General features: G+C 47.6%; 1 protein-coding gene across 1 annotated transcript in view; it reads left to right on the top strand.

Moving 5' to 3' along the window:
- The window catches only part of LOC104548662 (collagen alpha-1(V) chain), a gene marked incomplete at its 5' end in the record, with an annotated part of 78,974 nt that overhangs the window by 47,435 nt on the left and 13,598 nt on the right, over positions 1-17,941 (top strand). The window contains 23 exons of the mRNA XM_010194747.1: positions 1,161-1,205; positions 1,314-1,367; positions 2,253-2,297; positions 3,336-3,389; positions 3,960-4,013; positions 7,454-7,507; positions 9,024-9,131; positions 9,338-9,427; positions 9,520-9,573; positions 10,202-10,309; positions 11,968-12,075; positions 12,681-12,734; positions 13,347-13,400; positions 13,601-13,708; positions 13,809-13,862; positions 13,950-14,057; positions 14,166-14,219; positions 14,584-14,691; positions 15,777-15,830; positions 16,172-16,225; positions 16,663-16,716; positions 17,146-17,199; positions 17,755-17,862. Coding sequence (XP_010193049.1) covers positions 1,161-1,205; positions 1,314-1,367; positions 2,253-2,297; positions 3,336-3,389; positions 3,960-4,013; positions 7,454-7,507; positions 9,024-9,131; positions 9,338-9,427; positions 9,520-9,573; positions 10,202-10,309; positions 11,968-12,075; positions 12,681-12,734; positions 13,347-13,400; positions 13,601-13,708; positions 13,809-13,862; positions 13,950-14,057; positions 14,166-14,219; positions 14,584-14,691; positions 15,777-15,830; positions 16,172-16,225; positions 16,663-16,716; positions 17,146-17,199; positions 17,755-17,862 — 1,638 coding nt within the window. The remainder of the gene's footprint in view (positions 1-1,160; positions 1,206-1,313; positions 1,368-2,252; positions 2,298-3,335; positions 3,390-3,959; positions 4,014-7,453; positions 7,508-9,023; positions 9,132-9,337; positions 9,428-9,519; positions 9,574-10,201; positions 10,310-11,967; positions 12,076-12,680; positions 12,735-13,346; positions 13,401-13,600; positions 13,709-13,808; positions 13,863-13,949; positions 14,058-14,165; positions 14,220-14,583; positions 14,692-15,776; positions 15,831-16,171; positions 16,226-16,662; positions 16,717-17,145; positions 17,200-17,754; positions 17,863-17,941) is intronic.

The following is a 17,941-nucleotide window of genomic DNA, read 5'->3' as shown; positions in this document are numbered from 1 at the left end:
AGCAGGACTAATTTTAGTCGCTTGAAAGTTGATTGTAAAGTTTTTCCAGCTCCTGTTTTATGTTTGCCTGGTTAATGAGTGCCAAATACAAGCAGACGAGATTGTGAGATGATGGATTTGGGGCAGAAAATGACAAGTGATATTTTAAGCACTCAGTGTTCCTTACATAGAAAGCGAGTCTTTCTCCTCCTTCCTTTAACGGGTGATGGGTAACGACAGTGGACAACGGGTCCAAAGGAAGAAAGTTAAATCTATGGGGACTGTTTTTGGTACCTTGTCGCTAGCCAAAATAGTCTTTTCAAGGAGCAAGCTCCAGGCCATTAGTTTTCTTTTAGTGCAGGGTAATGGAGCTTAATGAAATGCCAGATTTAGGACCCAGCCGCCTCTGTCTTTTTTCTGTCAGAATTAATTACAGTCCCCCATTAGAGGAAGCTGAGTGCATCTGTCAGATCTCATAAGCCTGCTGCTCCATCGCGGCTGCAAAACAATGTCTTAAATTACTTGTTTAGCACAAAGTTCACCGAGATGAAGAAAGATTTGTAAATATGTGGGGCAACTTAATTGGCTTGTGTGGTGTAAAATAACTGCTCAGAGCAGACATTCTGCTGTCGTCCCTTAAATATTTAACAGCACAGGTTTTGCAATGCATGTGTGCATCAGTGGATGGCAACCTGCCCCGCTCCCAAACCGAGGTGAGGACTGGCCCTTCCCCATCATGGGACCTGGGTGAAAGGAGCAGCAAAGATCAGCAGAAAAAGGGGTTGTAGGTTTTGAGGTGGCGGATTTGAGTTTTCTGCTGGTGTGTTGGATGTTTTTTTAGGAGACTGAGTGGTCCAAGTGGGTGGCCTCATCTTTGAAAGTCTGTGGTGTTTTAAAGAACTCAGGATGCTTTTTCTTAAAAGATTCCTACCCTCAGATAGTAGATGTCATCTGGACATTGGGATTACTGTCCAGACCTGCCCAAGCATTATTAATTAAGATTAATACCAGGTTCAGGAGATGAAAAGAAAGCTGCTGTTGTCCTTTTCATTGCAAAAGAGATGAGAAGCAGGGAGGTTTTGGGGGCAGTTTGTGTGCAGTAGGCTCTGTTGTGGGTTCACAACAGGAGCTCACCCTGCTATGCTGGCCGCTAACTCCTCTGTGTTTCTCTTTCCTTCCAGGGGACACCTGGCAAACCAGGTCCAAGGGGGCAGCGCGGTCCAACGGTAATGACCCATTTCTCCATCCTTGTGGATTTTGAAGGCTTGTTAAGGCCAAGGGAAAGTGGGATCTGATTTTTGTCATCATCGGGACATCTTTTGTGTCTTTTTCAGGGTCCACGTGGGGAAAGAGGCCCTAGGGGAAGCACTGGGAAACCTGGCCCAAAGGTAAGGTTTTGGGAAGCCTATTGAAATTGTCCTAAAAAGTGTTGGTATAGAGACTGATTCATTGCCCTTCATTTCCCTTCTCTCCATTCCCCATTTGATTTTGAAAGCTGAGTCCTCCTGATCTTCATAGCCCAGCCAAGTGGCTCATAACCCAACCCTGAAGTATTTGCACAGGTCCTAAATATGCGTTGGCCACAATACAACCAAGGGGAGGAAGCATCCCCACATCAGGGACCAGCACAGCCCTACGATCCACTGATGCTTCCCCCAAGCCTTACTTTTTGGTGTTTAAGCAGCATTTGAACCATCTCAGAGGCCTTAGGCTGTGCCATGGGCAAAGGAGCATGTATCGCTGCTGGGCTCCAGAACCCTGCACCTCACCCAGCCACTTTGCATGCACAATGTATGTCCCTGATTGGTCGCTGAGCAAAATAGGTGTTTTTCTGCCAGCCAATCCAGAAGCACACTCAGCCCCAGAACCTGCTGCAGGGACCGATTAAGTGACCATCCATCGCCAAAGCAAAGCTGTTGTAGGGAGATGTTGTCACCACCGTGCTGCTGGCTTTAATAATAAATGTCTTGGCTTTGTGTCGGCATGAATTTTTGATAAATATCTCATCTTTGTGGTGGCATTTATCTCTCAGAGGGAGGCTGTTATCTGGTGGAACTATCCTGAGCTCGCCAACGTTATCTTTCCTGTATTTTTATTAAGCGATGTGGGGGGAAGAAGCAGCTGCTCGTTTGTCACTGGATGCTGCTCCTGATACAGAATTATTAATAACGAGGAGCTGGTGGGGTGTGGTGTCACCGTGGGCTCAGTGCCATTTGAAGTCTTTGTGCAAGTATGTATTTTTAATGGTGTGTTGTTTTGTTTCTTCGTAAAAGGGCAATTCTGGTGGTGACGGTCCCCCTGGTCCTCCTGGCGAAAGGGTAAGGCAAGGACTCAACTCAAGCCCATTGGTTTAACACAGCAAATGAGGGGAGTTTGCAGGGCTGAGGTGATGCTGAGGGGTTTTTGCAGTGAGCATCTTACCGAGCACCCTTGTAAGCAGAAAGGGGTGGGCAGCTGGCTCCAGTGAGCATTTTTAGCAAAAAAGGAAAAATCTGTTTAGAAACGTGCTTGTGTGGAGAGAGGTCTCTCAAGTCACCTACAGCACATTGGTCCTTTCTGAGCTCCCCAAGGAAGGCTCGAGTGGGAGCTGGGGTGTCCTTTGCAAGCATCATTTCATGAGAAAAGGGAAAAAAACCCATGGGTTTTGTGCAGCCAGCCAGGATCTGTTTTCTGGAGGGGGTGGTCTTCTAGGATCTCATGCTGCTTTCTCCCTTGCATGATCACAGCATGCTAGGTAGAAAACACTGAAATACTGGGACCTCCATGATTTTAACCTCAATTAACCTCAATTTCTGTTTTGGTTGGTTGATTCGGTTTGTTTGTTTGGGTTTTCCGTTTGTTTGGTTTTTTCCCCCTGGATTTTGTTTTGTTTGTAAATTTTCTGCAAAGTTGCACAAGGAGGAAATATATGAAAATGATCCTTGCTTTGTATTTGCTGGTTGTGACCGCAGGAGCCGGGGGGAGCTGCTGCTGGTGGTGCTCTGGGGAGCATCCCTGTGACAGCATCTCCAAAACCACCAGCTCCCTTCTTTTCCATTCCTGCATGAGCTGGTAGCTCCCAGGTGCTCTCACATGAGCTGGGATGGGAAAAGACCCATTTTTCTTCATGTTTGTGGTGTTTTTTGCAGCTGGACAGGCCCCTCAGTTAATCATGCTTGGTGATTCGTATTTCTCCATGCATTTTTTTCAAGGGATGGCCCCATGCAGCTGCATCTCACACTTTGGGGTGTTTCTCTGGGGTAGAAGTAGCTGGCTTTCCATATCAGTGTGCTCATTTGTTCTTCACAGAGCTGGTATTTCATAGGAAAACATTATAGGTTCCTTAAACATGTTTTCTGGCTTGGTTTGCATCCCAGGGACCACCAGGGCCTCAAGGACCGACTGGATTTCCTGGACCAAAAGGCCCCCCTGTAAGTAACTCCCTTTCTACAGCATGCAAAGAAATACATAAATAAAGTCTTTTCCACCCAGCTGTGAATGCTGGTGCCAGCTCAGTCTTAGCTGCCTCCCTGACAAGCGGTGACGTACCCAATAAAAGACATTACTGAGACATCATGATAATAACCCGGCGGTTTCAGATTTTAAATAGCCAAGTAAATTGCAGCTGATTATAAATGTTCATTTCCTAATGACTCAATATCACTGGGATCTTTCATGATGCTCTTTACTTTTCCTCTGTATACTGGGAGGACAGTCTCTGCAATTATTATACATTGGTGGGGGATCTCGGATACCTTTTTGGAGTGACTTCTTTCCCTGTGGTAAAGAGCTCACTCCCACTCTGGACCTGTAAGAGAAATCTTTGCTTTGGGAGAGGTGTGGGAAAGGGCTGGATCTTTTAAGGCTCTGAGCACCCCCATTTCATGGTAAAATAGATGGGAATTGATAGAAGAAGGCAAGGAGGTTTGGTTTGGTCCTTATCACAGTGTTACTGCTCAGCACATGGTCACATCCCTTCTCACCATGGTTTTCTGCTGTAGGGTCCTCCTGGGAAGGATGGATTGCCTGGTCACCCCGGACAGAGAGGAGAAACCGTAAGTAGCCCGGAGTCTTGGGGAGCTCATTAGTCCTGAGTCTCATCTTGCCGGTTGGTTTTTCTAAACCCTTCTGTGCAGCTGGGGAGATACGGCCACACGTTTGGTTCCTCTGGGGGTCTGTGTCTCTCCAGCTGCACAGGGTGGTCTATGGGAAGCAACCCTCTTCTGTGCAGGATGGGTCAGTCTAATGATGGTTTGTGTGAAGGTTGTGCCCCAACTCTCTCTGCCTCTTCAGTAGATTGTGAAGGTCAACATATGCATTGTGCACAGAGAAAATACGAATGGAAAGATATAATGATGCTGCATGGCGTCAGAGGTGATTGGGTTTCTACCATGATGGGTGCTGCAGATGCACCTCCTCAAGGGGTAGGAGGATGTTGGTTGGGACTGAGTGTGGGTCAGCACCAGCACGTGGTGCTTTTGTAAGGTGGAGAAGCAGCTGAGGAGTGATTTCTGAGCAGCTCCTGTGGAAGGGCTCTGTACCCCAAGCACTCACTGAAATGCTCGTCCCGTTGCCCTCCCAAGGGGGAAGACTCTGCCTCCACTTTCCAGAGCATTACGAGTAATAACTGTGCTTTCTTTCCCACTCCACCATTTGGAGATGTGCAGGTTTTGCGTATCGCTGTTTCAGAGGCATCACTCTGGAGGGACTGTGATAGCAGAAATGTTTCATGTGAGACGGGCTCCATCCTTTGCAAGCTCAGGGCTTCATTCTTTGCAGGCTCAGCTTTCCGCCCCCAGTTGCGTTAGGTCAGGGACAGTTTGATTTTCTCTCTAACCTGCAATGGGGAGAAACAAACATTTTCACTTCTTGTTGCACAGCAGAAAATAGTGCAGCCCAGTTTTGGCCATGCTTGTTTTGAGAGAAAAGCAACTCCTGGCCAAGACAAGGGGTGCAGTGGTTTTGCTTTAGTTTTTCCATCTGCACCAGTTGCTGCAGCACGCTTGCGTATCAGCCACGGCCTCCGCACCTGAATAAGAGAAGCATCGCTGCTGCTGCTGCCTTTTAGTCCAAGCTAAAAGGGGCCTCACCGAGTTTGGCTTGAGCCCCCTCCAGCAATAACCCCTTGCTGCAGCCCAGGGAGCGACACCTGGCTGTTTGGGTACCCGACCATGTCATCTGCACACTGCTTTGTCCATTTTACAAGGTTTTGTTGCACAGACGTAATCATTGTTTCTCACCAAAGGAGAACGATGAGGCATGCAGAAGGTATGATACCCTGGCTGTCCTGCCTCTCTGGGGTCTGTTTTCTGCACCTTTTCTTCTTTTTTTTGCTTGAAGGATACCCTAAGCAAAACTGACTTCTCTGCCTCTGCATGCAGTGATTAGTATCTTTCTGGTTGGCGTTTTTGGGGATGTTTATTCTTTTTCCTCGGCTGTTTACGATTCAGCTCATTCACTGCTGTTGGTACGTCCCTCTCCCCAGCACTGCATGCTGCATGTTAGCAGATAGACTCTTTGTTCTGTGTTTATTTTACAGGAAACAAAAAAAGCCCAACTTCCTCTACTCAGCTTTGCATTTTTCTCCACTGCCTTTCCCAGCAAATGAGCATTAAAAAGGCTTTGCACATTATGCGTTTTTTTCCCCTCAACTTATCACACAACAGTTTAATTAACTTGCTGGCATTTGCTACGGAAGGCAATGCAAACACTGCTCAGTGCAACACCAGGTATTTATTTGCACTCCGTAAAACTGACTTGAAGGCAATGGTCATGATATTTTTGTACGCACAGTCCTCAGGTCAGGATTAATTTAAAGGTGAAGAGAAGAGGTTTTACCTGCCAGAACCTGACATTTAGTCTTCCTTCGCTCAGTTATCTGTAACATCCAGGACACCGACAATCAAATTAGGAGTACTAGTGAAAACTTTACTTGTATTTGTGGTTATTAACTTGGAATAAGGCATCAAACTCCAAGTCTGCACGAATATGAATAGAGAACAGGCTTTCAATTACTTTGGGTCTGAAAGCATTCCCTGATGGCTTTCTTCCCTCATTGCAGCAGTAGCTTGCCTATCACAGGCAAATCCTTCCAGAAAACCAAAAAATCTGTTATTCAGTGCCATGAACAAGCTTGCAAAGATGGGATGCATACAGACATGTGTGGACCCAGGTAGCAGAATTTCCTTTATTTGTCACCTTCTCCTTACACAGTGCCAAAAAGTGAGGAGAGAAGCATAAAAATGAATTCAGTCCTATTTCCACATCAGCAGCCTTGTCAGTGCACTCTGCACCTCCATGCAGGAAAGTCGAGACTTGAAATCTGTGTGTCAGATAGTTCCCTTTATGTTACTTTTAATTTAGTAGCAAATAGGCACACTGAAGGATGCTGAAATATTTGGCCATATCAGATTTACAAAGATTGGGTCTGAAAAAAAAAAAACCAAGAAAAATTCTAAAAACACTGTGTTCGAGGATCAGACAGGATAAAAGGAAACCCCTGTCTTCAAATTAATAGAAAACGTCCTGCACAGAACTGGCTGAAATATTTTTCCACGATAAGGCTTTAAATTGTACATTCATTTTGCAAAGATATTTTGCCGTTTTCCCATCAATGACAGGATATTTTCTGTGTTATGCAGACAGCTATAGAAAAGCACTGAGTAGGTTTTCTAGCATGACGTATTACCGTTGGCTTGGGATTTATCTGATCCTCCTTTGTGGCAATGAGAAAATAGCCTCTGTGCCCTAAATGACATTTCTCAAGCTTGTCAGCATGCTATAGCGAGAATGATAATTAATGTGCTTTTTAAAAAGTGGCTTAGGAGAGCTAAACAATTGCAGTGGTGATAGTTCGTTATCATCACTCTTCGAAATGTCATTATAAGTAGCTGTCATAGAGACTTTGCTACTCATCAACGTTTGGAGAGAAGCACATTTGTGATTTCTTTCAGCAGATGATGGTGAAGGAGATGAAGCTTCGCTCAGCCCCCAGGGCTGGTGGGTGGTGGGCTCCAGCGGGGCTGGAGACCGGTGCTGCTGGTGCTGAAACTGGAAGCGATCAGCCAGTCCTGGGAGCTAAGCTTAAACCAGTACCAGAATGAGGAGCAGGAGAGGGGAAATGATCATTAAGAATTACTCAGCATCAGGAAATTCACAGGTTCTGACTTTTTGATAGCCATTTCCTCTGTAAGTTTTATAAGCCTAGCAAACTTTTTATATAGGTATATGGCCAATCCTTCAGCCAAACCTCCATATCTCCATCAAAACAGCAGAGCTGAGCTTTGTGAATCCCTTTTTCTTCCTCTGTTTCACCCCTGTATGAATGTACAAAGATGTATTTTCCACCTTCTGTTTGATTTCTCGTTTCTTCCGTCTCTGGATGTCCGTCCGTCCCTGGTCAGCAGAGGAGGAGCAGTTGGGTCCAGCCTGTGACCCTCGCTGGAGCGCTCCTTGCAGAAGTGTCATCTCTTTCTCTTTTCCCTTTCTCTAACAGGGTTTCCAAGGCAAGACCGGTCCTCCAGGACCCCCTGGTGTTGTAGGTCCTCAGGTAAGAAACAAATGCTCGTGCTTGCATCATCCCTCTGCAGCTCATCTTCACCAGTACAGCACAGCCGGCTTGCACAGCTCTGGTGGTTTCACTGGAGCTGCTGGGACCGCAGGTTGTCCAGGAGAGGCTGCTCTTCCAGGGAAGGGAAAGTCATGTTGAAGCAAGCTTCATAGCTTTGAAAATCCTGGCCAGGTTTTTAAACACCCAAGTGGGTCACAGCCACCTTGCTGAGGCGTTAGGAGGGTATTTTGACAACAGCAAATTTGGATAACCTGAAGGCTGCTGTAGATAAGGTGACTCCTGTGAACTTCACAGAACTACCTTGGTGTAAAATTGGTGGAGGAAGAGAGAGACCACCTACATGCAATCTGACCAAAAGAGCTTAAGCAACCAGAGAATTAAATGTGATCTCAAAGGGCTGTGTAGCTGTTGGAGTGCTCAGGGCAGCATATGCATGATGCAAGGATGCTTTTACATGCCGCAATGGAGAAATGCAGCCCTCTTTAATACAATGTGCTGCTAGATTTGGTCAGAGTTGGCCTGTTTTTCTTTTAGTCATGGTGAACTCTGTGCAATCTGGAAATGGTAACTGCACAGCCAGGCTTTGCACCTCTCAAGCGTGGGAACACAAGGCCGGTGCCTTGGGTTTGCAGGCAGAGTCCTACTTTGGGTTTAGTCCTCTTTCCTGAACTGCTGGGGAGGTTGCTCTTTAATTATAGTAATTCATTTGTCCTCTTTAATGACAAAGTCCCAGATTTGTTAATTCCCTGAATAGGGGCAATTCCCTGACTGTGTCTGTCTTCTCAAGTGCAAATTAGGTTGGATGGCAATTTGATTTGGCTCTGCTGCACGCCGTTAGCGTGAGCCGTGGATGCTGAGCGATCACAATGTTATCGCTCTGCTTACGCTAAGTGGCACCCTGCAGCATGACACGAATTACAACTGCTGTCCCAGAGGACACCAGCATGCGGGGACGTTATCATCTTATACGGACGGCTTTTGTCCTCCTCCAAAATGGGCCACGTGGGAACCCTCTGCACTGGGCCTTATGTTCCACTTGTCTCCATCAGTGCCCGCATTCGGCTCAGAGGCAGTCAGTAATTGCCATGTAGAACAAGCCTAATCCATTATTTATACCCCATATAAGGAAGAATCAGCCTGATTGTAGAGTACTTAGGAAGTTTTCAATTAAAATGTAAAAAAAAAAAGCCTAAGCATAATAATTGTAGTAATAATATCTCGTTTATGTGAATGCTTTCACAGACCCTGAGGTTCCCAGGGCCTCTAGTCTGTCAAGTGCAGTGTTGCTCACTTCCAAAACAAGGAAAATGGGACCTTCTAAGGTCCCTTTAGATGCCAAAGGAGGCATCTCCTGGTAGCATTGCAGGGAACAGCTGAGGGAAGGAGCATCATCCATCCCATTGCAACCTCAGGGACTAAACTGATAGCCTGCACCGCTCCTTCATGCTCTGCTCTGCTGATACCCACCACTCTCTCCCCAACATCTGTTTCTCAGGGTCCAACTGGTGAGACTGGACCAATGGGTGAGCGGGGACATCCAGGCCCTCCAGGTCCCCCAGGTGAACAAGGGCTTCCTGGCCTCACTGGAAAAGAAGGGACCAAGGTAGGGACCAGCAGCCTCCTCAATTCACCCTCCTTGTAAGCCTGGATGCCTGCATCTCTCCAAGAGATGGAGAGGATTGGATGGAGAGGGTGGATTCAGAAAAGACGTGATGTTTCACAGCACCTCATCACGACTTGAGCCCAGAGGGAAGAGCTGGGTCTCTGTGGAGTCTCCGGCTCCTCAGCTATTTATCACTGTTGTTGCAGGGGGATCCTGGTCCTGCTGGCCTCCCAGGAAAGGACGGTCCCCCCGGCTTGCGAGGCTTCCCTGGAGAGAGAGGTCTCCCTGGCCCCATTGTGAGTAGAGGCTGCCCAGTTCTCCCAGTGGGAAGGATGCCCCGGCAGTGCAGCACCCACCTCCCAAAATGACTTTGTTTTCCTCCCTGCAGGGTTCTCCAGGGCTGAAAGGCAACGAAGGTCCCCCAGGCCCCCCAGGCCCAGCAGTGAGTATCCTTGCCCGTACAGGCACCACCTAACGCATTTACAAGCTTGGCAAACCAAAACGGAGGGTTAGTCACAGCTCGGTGCTTTATCCGTTATTTCCTTTGCACTAACTAACAACTCGCTGGATATTGCTTTATTTTACAAGACACGCATGTAATAGCTCAGTCATTTTGTGGTGTCAGCCATGAACATACGTGACAAGCTGAGGGAACTGGAATGATTCAGGACATTGAGAATTTTGTTTCTAAGTCACCCGCTTTCCCTCTGAAAGTCCTCACTTGAGATTTGTGCTCAATGCAGCCCTCCTGGAAGAAAATACTCATCGTCCAACCCTCCCTGCTGCATTGGCCATGAGGCGGCTCATGCTCCCGTTCCAAGCTGATAATGTGCCCCCAGGAACTGAGCTCCCTGCATCATCCAGAGGAGAACCCAGCCTTTCCAGGCTTTTAATGATAAAAAGATCTGCAGGGACCCCTTAGACTGATGGTACCAAGTCATCATGTGGCAGTGACGCCATTGAATGTGCTCACTTGTTGATGATGCTTTTGCAGGGGGGTTTCTTTTCTTTCTGTATATAGATGAAGCTTGATACTCCAGTTAATGCTTCCTTCCTTCTTCTCCAAACAGGGCTCTCCTGGCGAGCGTGGTCCTGCGGGGTCAGCGGGTCCCATAGGCTTGCCAGGACGACCTGGTCCCCAGGGACCTCCAGGACCTGCAGGTGAAAAGGGAGCCCCAGTAAGTATCAGTGTAAAGATTAAGTTGTGAGTCAAATAGAAATGTGTGTAGTAGGAAGCTAAGCATGGAGACATTCCATGGGGTAGCTGTGTAAAACGCTAGAAAAAGTTCCATTAGGAAGGAATTTTCTCATCTTGGTTGCATCGAACCACTGAACATTAGCTGCTCAACAGCCCCATTTATGAGACCTGTGATATCAAAAAGGGATGTGATTCCAGGGACCAAAATGTCTTCAGGCAGCAAGAAGGGATGAGGACTTGAAGAGGTGAAATAACAGCCTGTGTGACCTCCTGGTGACAACCAGCCAAAGGACAGGCCTCTGCTCATGAGGAGCAACATGCAACAGCAGCAACAATCTCTGCTGAGTCCAAAGAAATCCTTACCCTCACCCTGTCCTGGCCCAGGGTCAGCACAAGGAAGTGCTGCTGAGGTTTCAGCTGTGCTTGCCGGGATGCTGCATGCTGCTGTTTGCAGGCATCCCGCGGAAAGGAGCCAAAGTGGAACATGGCTGAGCCCTGCCATATGGTTCCCCTCCGGAGCCGTCACCAGCCAACCTGCACAAATTCACACGTCTTTCGCTCCCCGGGCACACTCATGAAATGTCACGTGCGGGCAGGAGAGCGGGGGCTGACAGGACTATTTCTGGCCCCAAAAAGCACAGTGACGGTCCCGAGGAGGATGGCCGTGCCTCTCGCTCACATCCAAATGGGTTTGCAGGGACTTTTTGGGTTGCCTGCCTCAAACTTTAGCTCGGTTTCAGACCCAGCAAAATGAGCAAATGCTGGCATCAGTGATTTCAGACTACAGGAGGGCACTTGCGGTGACTGATTGTTCTCCGAAGTGTTTATCAGCCACTGTATCCCACATTTGCTGGCTTATTAGAAATTCCAGCAGCTAGTCCAGAGGCAAGAACTTCCTGGTGAATCAGCTTTATGAACATCTGTCCCGCCAAGTACCTATATGATGTATCAGTGAATAGAAGAATAGGCAATTTATGTGGCATCTAATTATTCAGAAGAGAGCACCCAGGATTCAGATGCAATTAAATTATGTTCAAGGAAACTGAAAAATATTCACTGTTCAGTTCCTATAAACAAACAAATTCAATTGAAGGCTCCAGGTCTGAGGAACAGGAGTAAATGTTTAAGCAGGAGGCCAGCAGAGATTGCTTTATTCACCTTAGGTGTTTTCCTTGGTCCAGAAGCTCAGGAGGGAGCTTGAGGGCCCCCTGAGAAACCCTCATTGCTTGGGAATGAGCCAGGCAGTGAGGATTGGGGCAGCCAGGACCAGAATCCCTAAAAACTGGCTTGTGGGAATAAAAAAATTAGTTGGGGTCTTGTTTGTCATCCAGAGAGAGATGGCAGAGGGTTCAGATAAAATCTGGTTATATTGCTATAGCAGTGAAATTGCAGCTGTGATCTGGGTATTCACTGTTCAGATTTGTTTGTTCTTTCTTTATCTCTTGAGATAGAAATTGTGTCTTGTTTCAGACAGCGAGCACAGAGAGCCTGATGAAATATGAGCTGGAAACCAGTTTTTATACATGCCCATATAGTCAGAGGTCATTAGCAGTTGAATAAAACGTTAATGGGAGGTAATGGGTTGGTTGGAGGGTGGAGGAGAGCTCTCTGTGACCTGCCTGCTTGTTCTCCTTCCAGGGCGAGAAGGGTCCCCAAGGACCGGCCGGCCGGGATGGCATCCAGGGTCCCGTGGGACTGCCAGGTCCAGCAGGTCCTGTCGGCCCCCCTGGAGAGGATGGAGACAAGGTGGGAGCAGGGTCACTCTGGGAAAGAATTGAGCCACGTGCACCATTGCCACCTCGCTCCTTCCACCGCATGGGATTGGATGCGCTGCTGGTCGTAGCACACGAATATCTTACGGCATTTGTGATGCCGCAGGATCAGCGGCATCCGATGTGGGGCGCAGCCGTCAAACTGGGCTTGGCATGTTCTGCCAGCCACACTGCTTGCTGGAACCCAGTTCACCTCCCATAGAGCCTGTGGCAGCTGGCCTGCCCACAGGTGCCTGGCCTTTCCAAATTAATTACCTTTCCCTGCTCTCTCATTAAGCCCCTCTGGACTGGAGGATTCTTAGAAAATATTAGCTGGGACAAATCACTCATCGCTGCTAACAAGGTCCACAAAATGATGCTTCTGGCATCACATGGCAGCTAAGGAAAGTTTTAGGATGTAAGAGTTTGGTTACAACTAGAGAGACCAAATCTCTGGTCTTTTTTCTGAACATTATGGGGTATTTTTGTGGGAATGGGCATCTTTGGGATGAGGGTGAGAACCTACAGGACTATTGCTTGGATGTTGAAGTATGGAAGTGGTCACCAAGTGAACTAACTGTGCCCCTCTGTACCTGGCAGGGCGAGATCGGGGAGCCTGGCCAGAAGGGCAGCAAGGGCGACAAAGGGGAGCAGGTGAGTGGGGTGGACGCTGTCGTGGCTGCTTCCCTGGAGGAGCACAGTTACATTATGGGAAATAGAAAACAATGTAATTTTAATGTCTTTCTATCATTGCTTCATCTTCTGTGCTTCATCGAATACCCACACGATGTAAAAAAAGGGTGAGTGCCTGAAGTGCGTTTCTCCTCCAGTTCGCGGGAACACACTGAGGTGTTTCCACATCCCCCATGTGCTGTGTAAATATCTGTGAAACGTAAACACCTGTGAAACGTTACCACTCCTTGCCATTACAGTTGGGTGTGTGGCTGTAGTTCCTTTTCTAGTTGCTCGCAGCACACTGAAGCACCCTTTTTGTGCTGCTCAGAGCTTGAGGAAGATAAATCATAAGTTGCTCAGCAGCACTGAGTGGCGTGATATTGCTTTGCTGGAGCAAAAATGTGTTTAGATGTGTCTGCTGTGCCCTTGGCACCAGGGCTGAGGGATGCTAGTGTGTCAGGGGAGACCTGAGCCTCTCTGTTTTGGGAATTAGTGCAGGTCTGATGGAGGTTGTATTGAAGGGCATCTCCTTTTCCAGGTAAGTGTTTTACTGTTTGCTCACACTGACATTGCACTTCTGTTTCATGACAGGGTCCCCCAGGTCCTACTGGCCCACAGGGTCCCATCGGTCAGCCTGGCCCCGCTGTGAGTATTGTCCTCCATTAGCAGAAATCCCCTTTCTCACCATAAAATCCCCTGGGAAGCACTGCAGGAATTGGCAGTTTCTGCCTGGCACCACTGATGCCCAATCCATGAGTAGGGCATTGCTGCTGGCTGTGGCAGGGGATGGGGCTTTACCTCTGCCTCGTGTCTTTGCTAAGCTGTGTTGGCCTCCTTCCTCATAGGGTGCTGATGGAGAACCAGGTCCCAGAGGACAGCAAGGTCTCTTTGGTCAGAAAGGTGATGAAGGACCACGAGGTTTCCCTGGCCCCCCTGGCCCAGTGGGCTTGCAGGTAATTTGCAGCATCAAGGAAGAGTAGTGAGTAGGGTAGTGAGAGCTGAGGCTCTAGCTGAGGTGTTCACAGCTAAAACTCATCTTCTTCACCTGCACAGGGCTTGCCTGGACCACCTGGTGAGAAGGGAGAAACAGGAGATGTTGGGCAAATGGTAAGATGCTTTCGTACTTCTTTCTCGTCACTGAGATAGACGTTGCTCCAAGAAGCATATCTTAAATTTGTCTTCCCTTTCTCTCAGGGCCCGCCAGGCCCACCTGGACCCCGAGGTCCATCTGGACCACCAGGAGCAGATGGTCCACAAGGCGGTCCTGGGGGAATAGGAAATCCTGGTGCAGTAGGAGAGAAGGTAAAGCATCCAGGCAAACCTGACTGAAGCAGGGGCTTTGCTACATCAGCACAAAATTTGGCACCCTATAGAAATGGAAGTATGCTCATCCTCTTTTCCTATCTGCAGGGTGAACCTGGTGAATCTGGTGAGCCCGGTCTTCCTGGCGAGGTTGGCCTCCCGGTGAGTACAGTTCAGGATGTCTCTTGCTGTGATGAAGAAGAGCTTTTCTTCAGTGGTGGAAGGGGTGTCAGACAGGGATGGATAGGGCTGCAGGAACTGAACCAGCCATGGCCATGGTTTGGATATCGGACAACAGCTCGCCATGTTACTGGATATTTATAGCAAAACGTTTAGTCATCAAATATGGGCTACCCACGGCTGAACAACACGAACACCATTTAATCTTTGTGGGAAGGGACTGCTAAATCATGTCCTCGTGTTCTGAGATACAAATAGAGCTGCTTTCTCAGAATTTCTTAAAGGATAATTAGAGATTAGTAAGTTGTTTTCCAGGATGATAGAAATGCCCTTTTTTCCTTTACAGGGTCCAAAAGGTGAAAGAGGTGAAAAGGGTGAAGCAGGTCCTTCTGGTGCAGCTGGTCCACCTGGCCCCAAAGGTCCACCAGGCGATGATGGTCCCAAAGGCAGCCCTGTGAGTATCCACTCCTGTCTACACAGTGCTTCCTGGTCTTGCCCAGCAGAGATTTCTGCATGAAAATATGTTTTCCAGAGATTTTTGTGGAAATTTGATATAGTTTACCAGCCAGAGAATTGCTTCTCTCATGATAAGTGGTATTAGTCCCCTTCTTTAGGTTGCTAATGAGGAGAAGACCCAGCTGTACCATATCTTCCAGCAATGCTTAAATTATGAGTGCTTTTCACAGGCTATCAGATAACTCACCCCTATGGAGAGGGTCTGCAGTGGGTTTACTCCATGCTTGAGATTATGCATTGCCAGGGTCCTCTGCACCAGAGCGAAGCTTCCAAAGTATCATAGAGAAGATTTATGTGAATTTGAGAGTTGTACCTCTAGGGTCAGATCCCCACTGATGCTAATTGCCATAGCTTTATTGAAGCTATACTGATTCGTGCCAGATGACAATGGCACAGTATTTATCTTGCCAGCTTCTTTGACGCTTGCTGGCTGAAGAAATTTATTATGTGATAAGCAAAGATGGCACAAAGCAGCAGAAGGAGGCAGGGGAGTTAGTCATCTCTCTTAACAGATGGGTTTTTGGGATATCGCATTATGGGTTGAAGCCTATTGTCTGAACGCTGGTCTCAGAATCATTTGAAGTACACAATAGACATTGTATGGAGAAGAATGGTGAAGCGTTTTAGTCATTAACTGCTTTGAGAGGATCTTCGTGTGAAAAATGTTACACATCATGTAGTAAGCAAAAGCAAAATCTTCTAATCTGCCCTATCCCCAAAGCTGCAATGATTTTGCTGTCGCTTGTCCAATGTGTTTATGAAAAAGTAGATGCAAGTCCCAGTGCTGACACTGGAGCTTTGTACAGTCTGGATGCAGAGCTGACCGTGTGGCTGTGACAAGATGAAACTACTGAAGATGCAAAGAAGGGATGTGATCTGGGGTTGTGTTTGAGGGTAGGGAATTGGGGTTTTGCTCCATAGGGTGACTCCCTGTGTTGTCACTGGGGTAACAGGCACTACTGCTCTGCAATTCTCCAGATGTAATATCTCTGACGTGGGGATATCCTTCTTCTCTCTCTGCAGGGTCCAGTTGGTTTCCCTGGTGACCCCGGTCCTCCTGGAGAACCTGGTCCAGCTGTAAGTGTTTGTCTCTCAGAAGGGCAGTTGTGTTCCTCCTCTTGGCTTAGCCAAATACGTCTGCGTGCTGTTTGTTCACCAGCAGCTCCTCTGGCGTTTACTCTTCCTTTCCTTGGGAAAAAGTAGGAAGTCCCACCATAAGACTATTGGACGATACTACAGCCATGCACAGTATTTGACATAGGACATTTCCTGTTGCTGGTGTTCACAACAAGAGATGGGAGGGGATGGTGCCTGGTGACATGAAGACCAGCTACCCCACACCTACTGCTGCCAACACGCTGCTCAACTCTATTTGTACCCCAAATACTCCTGCTTGTTTCTTTCTTCTTCCCTTTTAGGGTCAAGATGGTCCCCCTGGTGACAAAGGTGATGATGGCGAACCCGGACAGACTGTGAGTAACCGGACAGATGAGATCTGGTACCCATGGTTTCTGTGTGTAGGTCCAAGGACTTGTAACAAGGAAGGACCTACAGCATCAGATTCCCACTAGCTTCTGCTGCAGGGATCCCCTGATGCGTGTCCCTCCAGGCTGTTGCCATCCCCCCGGCTGCTCAGCAATACATCCTGACAGCAAAAATTACCTTAGGGAAAAAAAAAAAACAAACAACAAAATCCAAGTCTTTCATTTTAACTTTGTGCCTTATGGTATTTCATGGTGGGAAGGGATAAAACAAGATACCACCTGCACCCCCGAGGAGGTGTCAGGAGTTGTGCCAGCTGCCCACGCCTCAGCTTAGCACAAACTCTCGATCTTCACTCAAGTTTTAGGCGTTTTCTCCTTCCTCCCACGTCCCATGGGACAGTTATGGCTTTTCTCCTCCCCTCTAGGGTTCCCCTGGTCCCACGGGAGAGCCAGGCCCCTCCGGACCCCCAGGGAAACGGGTAAGTTAATTGCTTAGGAGTATTTTTCCAAATGTATTTGCATTGACTTTTTCAAACTAAAGTTATTACTAGGTCTCCAGTAAATGCAAGGCAGTAGCATGTAAAATTAATAATTTAAATAAATAAATTATGCGCCATCCACAGCCATTGGAAATTGATGGGAAGTTGTCAAACTGAGTCCCATGGATTTTGTTGAGATTTTAACACCGAAAAAATAATACAAGTATGAGATGCTCCTGCTCTTTCTGCCTTGCTGGCAGAGCCCAGGGATTCATTTAGCAGGAAGCTAAGTTAAAAAGCTTTTCAGAGATATTTATCTCCATTCTGTCACCTTCCCTGGGGCTGTAGCATCATTTTGCTCATTCCAGTAGACCATTTAAGATCACTGTGATCTAACTGTGTTTTGCATCCATTTTGTGCTTTCTCTAGGGCCCTCCTGGTCCAGCTGGTCCCGAAGGAAGGCAAGGAGAGAAAGGAGCCAAGGTAAGAGCTGAGTGGGATTTCACTTCTACCATATCCTTGTATACCAGAAGGATCACCCTCTGGTAGTATTGGTGTTTGAAAGACAGCGATTTGATTTTGCTGTGTGTTACAGCAAATGAGCTGGAATCTGGGGCCATTGGCCTCAAGTCTAAAGATATGTTTCATCTTTTAGCAAACTCTATGGAGATAATTAGGGCTTGGTAAGGTTGTGGGAATGTTTTTCTTGTTTTGAAATTACAAAATTGCCATATTTGGCAATTTAACATGTTGTAAATAATGCGGCATGCATAGTCCGTGTCCTTTACTAGAGGAAAAAAGGGCCATTTCTGCTGGAAATCAGCAGAAATAGGAAAGGGTGAAAAGTGAAGGAGTTTGGAGACTTCCCTTCAGCGCATAAAGGGTAGAGAGCAGTAGGAAAATCAATGTACAGGAGGTTTTACACACTTTGCGTGGAGTTGCATTCACTCTGTGACATTCTGTCAGCATCCACAGCTTATCTGAGAAGATCTTTTGATGCCCCAGTGCAAATTAAACCGTGTTGCCTCTTGCATCTAGGGTGAAGCTGGTCTGGAAGGACCTCCTGGGAAGACTGGCCCAATTGGTCCCCAAGGTGCTCCAGGGAAGCCCGGCCCCGATGGCCTTCGAGGAATTCCTGGTCCAGTCGTGAGTATTCCCAACCTGAGCAAAGTCTGAGAAAGCTTCTGGAAGGGGTTGTTCCCAGTGCTTTACCGTAACCCATCTA

Source organism: Mesitornis unicolor, unplaced genomic scaffold, assembly GCF_000695765.1.
Source record: "Mesitornis unicolor isolate BGI_N332 unplaced genomic scaffold, ASM69576v1 scaffold10221, whole genome shotgun sequence".
Lineage (NCBI taxonomy): Eukaryota > Metazoa > Chordata > Aves > Mesitornithiformes > Mesitornithidae > Mesitornis > Mesitornis unicolor.
The sequence above is the reverse complement of the archived record's forward strand: the minus strand, read 5'-3'. Positions and strand labels throughout refer to the sequence as shown.